General features: G+C 40.0%; 1 protein-coding gene across 1 annotated transcript; it reads right to left on the reverse strand.

The window, feature by feature from the left end:
* Nucleotides 1-514: 514 nt before the first annotated feature.
* On the reverse strand, nt 515-2,213 carry LOC109239411 (probable sugar phosphate/phosphate translocator At5g25400). The gene has a single exon (XM_019405978.1). It carries the CDS (start codon nt 1,864-1,866, stop codon nt 820-822), a length of 1,047 nt encoding a protein of 348 aa, XP_019261523.1. The 5' UTR covers nt 1,867-2,213; the 3' UTR covers nt 515-819.
* Between the last annotated feature and the right edge of the window lie 8,397 nt (nt 2,214-10,610).

Below are 10,610 nucleotides of genomic sequence, written 5' to 3' on the forward strand. Positions count from 1 at the left end.
CATCACTTCATTACTAGATCTGACTTTCCTGAAAGAATTGGTGCTGAGTCTAAGAGCTAAAGCCTACTCTAAAATACACAGGTAACCGAGCAACTTTTCATCTTGACCCATATTAAAATATGTTGCTCGGACTCTCCGGAAATGTCGATGGATACGTGTCGGATCCTCCAAAAGTAGTGCAATTTTGGAAGATTCGACACGAGTGCGGCAGCTGTTTTGGAGAGTCCGCGCAACATAGTATTAAATTATATCATCTACCTAGCAACCGTACAGATATCTTCTCTCAACTCGAAGAAAACCATGTCATCTACATACAACATTATGGTTATTCCATAGAGTACATCAACCAAGACCGATCTTTGGACATGTTGAAGATTACTAACAGTATCAGTTATTACATGTCTTTTCTATACTTTAACATGTTGAGCACTTCAAAAGGAAAGCTTCAAATAGCAGCTGCATTTGCTTAACTCGTAAGGCAATGAAGTTAAACGCAGTTAAAGACAAATAAAAGTAATATGAAAAAAGCTCTCATGTATTACTATTCTGTCAAAATAAACATAAAGAGCCTCGTCATGCTCAAGTACATGCATGATCTGGTAATACAAGTAATAAAACTAATATGAGATCCTCAACAGCATGAAGTGAGAATGACAATGACCGACTGAAAAATAAAATTAGAAAAACAACAGGTAATATAAAAGGTGTATAGCCAACAACAATAACTAAATCATCCGAAAAAGGACGACATAATGTGATCTTCATGTTACCTCTATTGTCCCAAAATGCCATCATACCTAAGGATAACATGAAGTAAACTCAACCCTGAGATTCATTCTTCTTAGCACCGTTCTCACCTTCTTTTTCCTCCAGCAATCTTCCGGCCTCCTCGTCCTGTGCAGCCTTTTTCTGCGCTTCGTTCGCCTTAAGAGCCTGCAATTTGGCGTGGTTGTAATACGCCACGCCCAAGAAAGCCAATCCATATCCAACCAAATTCACAGGGGTGACAGTATCCTTAATCACAGACCAAGAAAAGGCAATCAACAACCAATCCTTAACCACACCAGCAACATTCATAGTCAAAGCAGATGTCTTCCCCACCAGCAAAAACACAGCAAGATTCAAAGCAAATGCGCAGAACGAATTCGTACCAAAGATCAACCAATCCAAATGGAAACTAGATGTATCCTTCAACATTGGGTATTCCACAAAGATCCATGGAATAAACAAGAAAACCAAACAACACGGCGCAACATAATACAACGACGTAATCGGATTAAATGTAATACCCTTTGATGTAAGCAAAATCTGAATCATAACCAATCTTGTAGCCTCAAAAGCTACAGCACCAAGCTGCAACATTACACCCCATGTATCAAACTTAGCTTCACCATAAGCAGCAATAGCAACACCAATAGAAATAGACACCATATTAGCCATAGTATCAGATTTAAAGTTCTCTTTTTTAAACATAACCCCAATTGAATAAACAGCTACCGGCATCAAAGCTTTAAGCATTTGAATAAAAGACACAGATAAATATATATATGCAGAATTTGATAACCAAAGTGAAAATGCATATAAAAGACCAATGGGTACCACAGATTTGCAATAAAGATCCCATGTCATAGTCACAGGTTCAACAACCTTAAACACTTTAACAAGAAGATAAGCCAAAGAAGAACAAAAACTCATGTGAATTATTGTTAGTGAAATGGGGTAAGGCCAATTGTACAACTTTCTATCCAGGATGTACTTGTTGTACACAATCACAGTGAAAGAGAGAAAGATCCAAATTGCAACATAGGTATATGAAAGCAAGATCTTTTTCACAACCCCTTCACTCAAAGCTCCTCCTTTCCCCATTTTTTGGCTCAAAAATCACAAAAAAATGATCAAAGATCAAAACTTTTCAAGAAATTCTGGAAACAACAATACCAAGAATTGATATCGATGAAAAGGGATTTTTGGTGTAAGAGAGAAAGAGAGAGAGAGGAAAAGGGGGTAAAATTTTAGGAGGAGAAAGTGGAGGCGTTACGTGACAAAAGGAGAAGTGAGGAGAGTTTATATGCATTCGTGTAAGATTGTTAGGGGATGTGAAGATGTGAAACTGCGAATCTGATGTTGCTTCTTTGACTTGGTAATTAATTCATTGTTGCTTTAATAGTTTTTTAGTAAGAAATATAACATTGAATTTCGTTTTTGCCAATTCATTCAATGTTTTTTTTAAAATTTTTTTTTATACTCTTAACAATAGCATTTTATTTTGAGTCTTGAAGCAACGGTAAAGTTATTTCCGTATAACCTATAACTTACAGGTTCGAGTCATGGAATCAGTGACAGTACGTAAAATACGGGATGCTTCGTGCACCATACTGCCCTTTAGTGACTATTTGTATTCGTGTCGCAAGTCCTATTTTCAGAGCTCAAGCTCGAAATCTGCTCAAGGCATTTACAATATAAGTTAAGTTAAATTGTTGTTGTTTAATGTTATATTGTTGTTGTTTAATGTTAAATTTATATTTTCTCTAATTCTTTTAATTTGTTTTAGTCAAATCAATTTGGTCCAAAATAACAAAAAATCAAAAAGCCATTAATAATCTTTTATCTAAATCTGACATTGCTCCAATAATATTCTATGTAAGTTTTTAGAAAGTCTTATCAATCTTCAATAAAAGTTTGAGAAGAGATAAAAAGTAATTTAATAAAATAAACATTATGACTAATGCAATTTAATTTTTTTTTATATGTGTGTTTAGACAGATGAGGAATTTAAAGAAGACATATTAATTATGTTTAAATTATAAAATCTTTGGTAGGAAAAACATGTTATACTTATATCAATTTAGCGTAAATATCAAATATTATTACATTTTCTATTTTCTAATAGCAACGACGCGCAGCTATGAGAGCAAGTGTGGCCGTATTTATAACTTTAGATATTAGACTTGAATCACATGTACATAGTTTAAGGAATTTTATATATATATATATATATATATATATATAACTATATTTGTAAAATAATTCTGGAGAAGATAAAATAACATATAAACAGAATTTAATCCGAGCCCACTGAATTCACAGAGTTTCCTTAAGGAACTTAATCCCCTCCTAGTACCCAAGGCTGTGGATTATTTCCTTCCAGGATAGAACGAGTTACACACTGGTGTAGTGGTACTTCAAACCCCAGTGTTTCAGCGAATACAAAGATCGGTAGCAAATCACACTTACTGTTGCTTTCTTTGTAGTTAAAACAATGCAGAAGAAAGGAGGAGAACTCAGAAATTCGTATGGAAAAGCCATAACGTAAATCGCTATTTACGCAACAATAAACCGGGAATTCAAGATGCGGAGGAAACTTAATTTTCCGTTACAAAAACGGAAAACGGATAACAGATACTTAATTTTTTGTTGGATTTTATATTAATTATCCGTTTACAAAAAACGGATATTTAATAATATTATGTTATTATTTACTATTAAAAAATAAATTTGGTCCAAAAAATTAACCAATCACTCATTTGACCGAAGCCGAAGCCGAAGCCGAGCGAGCGACAACGTCGACGGCGCGAGGCTTGCCTTCTTCTTAACTCTTTAAGAGCTAGAAGAAGAGCAATTGTATATATACTCATCAAAAATCTTTTTCTCCTCCAATATGGGACAATGTCCCTTTGTCAAGGAAGGAAACTCAAATATTTCATTTTCCCTCCATTTCCCATTCACCCTCTTTTAAGCTACATTTAAGCTTAAAAAACCCAACAAACATGAATGGGAAATGGCTATATCACGAAAATATGCATGAAAAACGGTGTGATTCGCAAGCAAGGATTAATCGCATCTGGATAAGTAGGTTTTCCTTAGAACTTTCGGTAGTGAACTTATGTCGGATATACTCGGTCAATCGGTAGATTTGATATCTTTGAATCGTCGAACTTTGGTTTATACCTAGACAACCATAAATCACACAATCAACCCTTAACCGTCTTTGGTTCTCATTGTTGTGTTCGTTTCAGCCATGAACACCTCCTAGTTTCATAAGTGCGTAGAGAACTGGCCTTACAAAATTCTCCTTAAAGGGGCTAACACTTCACACTTACATAGGTGATTCCTAAATGTGTCATCCCGTAGATATACTATTTGATATACCTGTATCAAATTTAGAAAACATTAAAAAGCTTTAATGCTTTATCCTTGGTACTGAACATTGTCTCATCACGAGAATGGACCAAAATTTTAGTTGACAATGTTAAACCGTAATTAATGACTTTGTTTGATCTCCTTGAACCTAGATCTTGGGATCTTCAGTCTTCTAGGTAGAGTTACCGCCACAATGACTTGTTCTCAGCCATAGTCCCATTCCCCTTGATAATTTCTCAACTACCTCTCTAGTTAGGCCTTTTGTAAGTGAATCCGACACATTATCGCTTAACTTTACATAGTCAATCATGATAATTCCTCTAGAGAGTAATTGCTTAAAGGTTTTATGTCTTCGTCATATATGACGAGATTTACTGTTATACATAAGGCTCCTAGCCCTTCCAATTGCCGCTTGAATATAGCAATGTATGCATCTCGGCGCCAACGGTTTGGGCCAAAATGGAATGTCTTCCAAGAAATTTCTGAGCCATTCAGCTTCTTCACTGGCATTATCTAAGGCTATTAACTCAGCCTCCATTGTTGAGCGGGAAATACAAGTTTGTTTGGACGACTTCCAAGATACTACTCATCCACCAATTGTGAATACATATCCACTTGTGGACTTAGAATCAGTTGAACCGGTGATCTAATTTGCATCACAATATCCCTCAATCGCCGCAGGAAATTTACTGTAGTGCAAAGCAAAGTCCTAGGTATGTTCTAAATATCCCAAAACTCGTTTTATTGCAATCTAATGAGATTGACCTGGATTCTTGTGTATCGACTCAATTTACTTATAGCACAAGCTTATCTGGTCGTGTAAATTCATGATATACATTAAGCATCCCAACGCACGAGCATAATCCAAAATTGTGATATGGTTTGGCCTTTGTTCTTTCCTAATGCAAGATTCACGTCAATTGGAGTCTTTGCAACTTTAAACCCTGTGTGCTTGAATTTTCAAGTACTGTCTTAATATAATGAGATTGTGACAATGCCAGACCTTGAGGAGTCTTATGGATCTTAATACCCAGAATTTAATCAGCAACTTCCAAGTCCTTCATATCAAACTTGCTAGTTAGCATGCGCTTAATCGCATTTATGTTGGCAATGTCATCACTCATTATCAGCATATCATCCACATATAAGCAAACAATGACTATGTGATTTGGAAAAATTTTAATGTACGCATATTTATCACATTCATTTATCTTAAAACCATTTGACAACATTGTTTGGTCAAATATCGCATGTCATTGTTTGGGTGCTTGTTTTAGTCCGTAAAGGGACTTAACAAGTCTACATACCTTCTTTTCTTCACCTGGAACCACAAACCCTTCAGGTTGTTCCATGTAGATTTCTTCCTCCAAATCTCCATTTAAGAAGGTCGTCTTAACGTCCATTTGATGAATTTCAAGATCATAAACTGCAGCCAATGCTACTAAAGTTCGTATGGACGTAATTCTTGTAACTGGAGAGTATGTATCAAAATAGTCAAGACCTTCTCGTTGTCTATACCCTTTGACCACAAGTCTTGCCTTATATTTATCAATAGTGTCATCATCTTTCATTTTCCTCTTAAAAATTCATTTAGAACCCAACGGTTTATTTCCAGGGGGAACATCAACCAATTCCTATGTATGGTTGTTCATTATGGATTTTATTTCACTATTGACCGCCTCTTTCCAAAACAATAATTCCGAAGAAGACATAGCTTCTTTAAATGTTCGAGGCTCATTTTCCAATAAGAAAGTCACAAAATGTGATCCAAATGAAGTAGACGTTCTTTGACATTTACTACATCTTGGATCCTCCTGATTAAATGTACTTTCTTTTGTTTCTTCCCGAGGGTTTAGATCCTTCACCAATCGACTCATATTCCTTTTTATACGGATATATATTTTTAAAGAACTCAGCATTATCTGATTCTATAACCGTAATATTATGAATGTCGGGATTTTCTGATTTACGAACCAGAAATCGATATGCTTTACTATTGGTCGCATATCCTATGAAAACACATGTGACGACCCAAAGGGTCATCACCTGTTTCCTCATTCGTTCCGTGCTTCCGAGGCCTTGAAAACCTTATTTTTACTTACCTCGATTTGCGTGCGCAGTCCGGGTGCATAGCCGGAAAGCTTTTATGTTGAAATATGTGAATTCTGTGAAACATTTGAAGAATTTTGACATTTATAGGATTACAGTTGACTTTGGTCAACATTTTTGGTAAACGGACTCGTACCCGAGATTGGAAGGTCCCGGAAGGTCCGTAGAAAAATATAGGACTCGGGCATGTGCCCGGAGTCGAATTTCGAGGTCTAGAGCCCGAGGAAAGAATTTTTCTGTGAAATTGTTTTTCTGAAATTAATAAGGAAAATGGAAATGAAAATTTATTAAAAGACTGTGGTATCGGGCTCGTATTTTGGTTCCGACGCCCGGTACAAGTCTTATATATTGTTTAAGCGCTTTCTGTGAAGTTTGGTCGAAATCGGACGTCGTATGACGTGTTTCGGACCTAAATATCTAAAGTTGGAAGTTTATGAAGTTTGAAATGAAAATGATGATTTTGAGGCTTGATTCAATGATTTTGATGTTATTTTGGCGATTTGATCGCTCGAGTAAGTTCGTAGGGTGTTATTGAGTTAGTGTGTGTGATTGGTTAGGAGCCCCGAGGGCTCGGGAATGAATTGGAGGTGGTTCGGGGTGTTTTTACACTTAGGAAAGGATCAGATTTTGTTGCACTTTTACACAGACGTTTTGGTCTTCGCGAACGCGGCCCCAGGCTCGCGTTCGCAGTGCTTTGGTGTTCCTCTTCTTCGCGTTCGCACCCTCTGTTCCCGCGTTCGCGATGCCTTGGATTTCCCTCTATCGCGTTCGCGTAAATTTTCTCGCGTTCGCGTAAGCCAACGGCCCTCTTCAGCGCGTTCGCGTAAGGCCTCACGCGTTCGCGTAGGCCATCTTTTGGACCCCAGTATTTGTCCTCTTCGCGTTCGCACTTCTCCACTCGCGAACGCGATGGTTGTCAACTTGTGCCCTTCGCGAACGCGACCCTACTGTCGCGAACGCGTAGGGTAATTTCACCCAACGATTTTTAAGTCATAAAAACAGAACCATTTCGGGACCAACTTCAAATTTCATAACTTCTTCTTCTCCACACCACTTGGGGCGACTTTTGAAGCGATTCTTCACCAAAACTTCGTGGGTTAGTAATCCTTTACTTGTTTCCTTTCATTTCCTTCAACATCTATTGAACTCCAAGGCTTAAATCATGTAATTTAGGGTAGAAATTGGGGAAAATGGGTAGAGTTAGGGCTTTTCAATTTTCTTTGATTTAGATCTCGTTTGGGGGTCGGATTTGAAAATAAATTATATATTCGGGCTCGTGGGGGAATGGGTGATATGGAATTGGTCCGAACCTCGTGTTTTGACCAAGCAGGCCCGGGGGTCGATTTTGAAATTTTTGGAAGAAAGGTTGGAAATCTATATTTATGCATTTGGGCTTGATTGGTTTAGCTATTATTGACATTATAAAGTCGTTATTTCATAGATTTGATTGAGCGGAGCCGAATTCGAGGGGTAAAGCTGTGCTAGAGGCTTGAGTTGAGTTTGGAGCATTCGAGGTAAGTGTTTGGTCTAACTCTGGCTTGAGGGAATAGGAGTAGAGTCTTTTTGTTGCTAATTGCTATTTGTCGAGTACGGTGTATAGGCATGGTGACGAGTATCTATACACTGGTGTCGAGCATGACCGTGAGTCCTAAATTGCTATATTATCGAATTCTTAATTGTTGTTTATGAGGACTTGGTTGGAAATCTTTAACATTGAGCCAGTAATTGATGAGACTGAGTAGTGATTTGATTGTGTTAAGTGGAAATTGAGTAAGTTGTGTTATAGCTGGTTTTCCCTTGCCGGGGTAGTTTATTATATTATCTTGTTCTCTTGCCATGATAGTTTTATTATAACATCTTTTCTCCCTTGCCTGGATTATTTTGTGTGTTGTGTTGAAAGAAATGGGATCGTGTGGTACGCCGACCACGAGATATTATGAAATGGGATCGTGTGGCACGCCGACCACGAGATATTATGAAATGGGATCGAGTGGTACGCCTACCACGTGATATTATGAAATGGGATCGAGTGGTACGCTTACCATGTGATATTATGAAATGGGATCGAGTGGTACGCCTACCACGTGATATTATGAAATGGGATCGAGTGGTACGCCTACCACGTGATATTTTGAACTTGGATCGTGTGGCACGCCGACCACGAGATATTATGAAATGGGACCGGGTTGCACGCCTGCAACGAGAGGACATTGAAACAAGTGAAAGTGGTCTGTTTTCCCTTATCCTGTGCTAGACGTAATCATATGTAGTTTCTTTTGTTATTCCTGATATTCTATTTTTATCTGCTACCCCATAAACATGCTCCCCTCCCAGTTTAAATTGTTATTTTCCGCTATTATTTTGTTGTACTTGCATATGTATATCTGCACAGGTTTATTTGGTAGTCTGGTCTAGCCTCGTCACTACTTCGCCGGGGTTAGGCTAGGCACTTACCAGCACATGGGGTCGGTTGTGCTGATGCTACACTCTGTGCATCTTTTTGCACAGATCCAGGTGTTGGGGCAGCATTTGAGTGGCAGTAGCATTCTGGGAGCGAGCTTTCAGTCCAGGGATATTCGAGGTAGCCTTGCTGACGTCCGCGGGCCCGGAGTCCCTTTCTAATTTATGCAGTTTGTTATCATTGTTCCGAAGCAGGCAGTCCTATGTTTCATTCAAACCTTGTATTTAGTATTCTGTAGAAGTTCGTGAGTATTGTGACACCAGTCTTGGGTAGAGGATTTTTGTTAAATTTCCGCATTTCTTTCAGTTAACTATATTTGAGACTTCCGCTTTATTATTAAATGCTGCATTATTTCTAGTTGTCGTGGTTCGTTAAAGGAGGTAATTGATAATTTGGCTTGCCTAGCTCCTATTAGTAGGCGCCATCACGACTCCCGAAGGTGGGAAATCCGGGTCGTGACAAGTTGGTATCAGAGCACTAGGTTACATAGGTCTCACAACTTACGGACAAACTCGGTAGAGTCTGAGGGATCGGTACGGAGACGTCTATATTTATCCCCCAGAGGCTACAGAGTTAGGAAAGTTTCACATTTGCTCCTTCTTGTCGTGCGGTTCTATTTCTCAAGTACCAATTGAATTTCTACTCTGTTCTTCCGCAGATGGCGAGATCACGCGCTTCTTCATCTACCGCTCAGCAGTCCGAGCCCCCAGCAGCAGCTCCGGTGGCGGAGCCTCAGGTTGATTTGGAGGAGGAGGTTCCCGCCCAGCAGTCTCGGTGGGCCCAGCTCAGGTCCCAGAGGGGTTCATTGCCATCCCAGTTCTTCAGGACGCTCTAGTCCGATTGGTAGGCTGCGTGGAGAGCATCATTCGAGCGGGTTTGCTTCCAGGAGTTCAGCCAACGGTGGCAGGTCAGCCGGGCACAGTGGCTCAGGCCGGGAGTGAGATCACTTTTCAGGAGGCGGCCGACGTGGGCCGTAGAGTTGAGAGGGTTTTTCCACAGGGAGGTGGTCATGGGTCGGATAAGAGGCCACGTCATGCAGGCAGATTCAGTGGTACCTCGTCTGGAGGTAGAGGTACTTATGGTAGAGGCCATCCTCCCAGGCCCTTTCAGTCAGCTCCCCATGTCACTCATGGTACTTCAGGTGGTCATTCAGGTCGACAGGGTCAGCTTCAGTTTCCTCAGCTGCAGCGTTCGTGTAGATGTTATGAGTGTGGTGAGTATGGTCACAACAGGAGATTTTGCTCGAGATTGAGGGGTGCTCAGCCGCAACAGCTGAGGTCTTGCCATGCTTGTGGTGATCCGAGGCACATTGTCAGATATTGCCCTCGAGTTTATGGCAGCTTCCAGCATCAGAGTTCTCGTACTATGATTCAGGCACCGGAGATTCCACAGCCTGCCCAGCCAGTTAGAGGCGGTGGCAGAGGTCTTAGAGGTGGAGTTCAGGTCGCCAGAGGTAGAGGCCAGCCAGCAGTCAGGTCAGAGGCTGAGTCTTCAGATGCAGACATTGCAGGTACCATTCTGATTCGTATTAGAGATGCTTCAGTGCTATATGACCTTGGGTCTACGTGTTCGTACGTGTCGTCCTATTTTTGTACCGTACTTGGTCATGCCTAGTGATGCTTTGAGTATTCTTGTTCATGTATTTACACCGGTGAGTGATTCGATAGTGGTCGACCGAGTGCATCGTTCCTGCGTAGTAGTGTTTGAGGGTCTTGAGACTCGTGTTGATTTATTGCTCTTGGACATGGTGGACTTCGACGTTATATTGAGGATGGACTGGTTATCACCTTACCATGCTATTTTGGATTGCCATGCCAAGGCTGTGACCTTAGTTTTACCGGGTATGCCTCGTTTAGAGTGGAGAGGGACTCCAGGTCATTCTACCCACCGTGTTACTTCA

Source organism: Nicotiana attenuata, unplaced genomic scaffold (genome assembly GCF_001879085.1).
Source record: "Nicotiana attenuata strain UT unplaced genomic scaffold, NIATTr2, whole genome shotgun sequence".
Taxonomy (NCBI): Eukaryota; Viridiplantae; Streptophyta; class Magnoliopsida; order Solanales; family Solanaceae; genus Nicotiana; species Nicotiana attenuata.

Excerpts from the sequence above, each read along its gene's own strand:
- LOC109239411 (XM_019405978.1), bottom strand. The coding sequence starts at position 1,866 with ATGGGGAAAGGAGGAGCTTTGAGTGAAGGGGTTGTGAAAAAGATCTTG.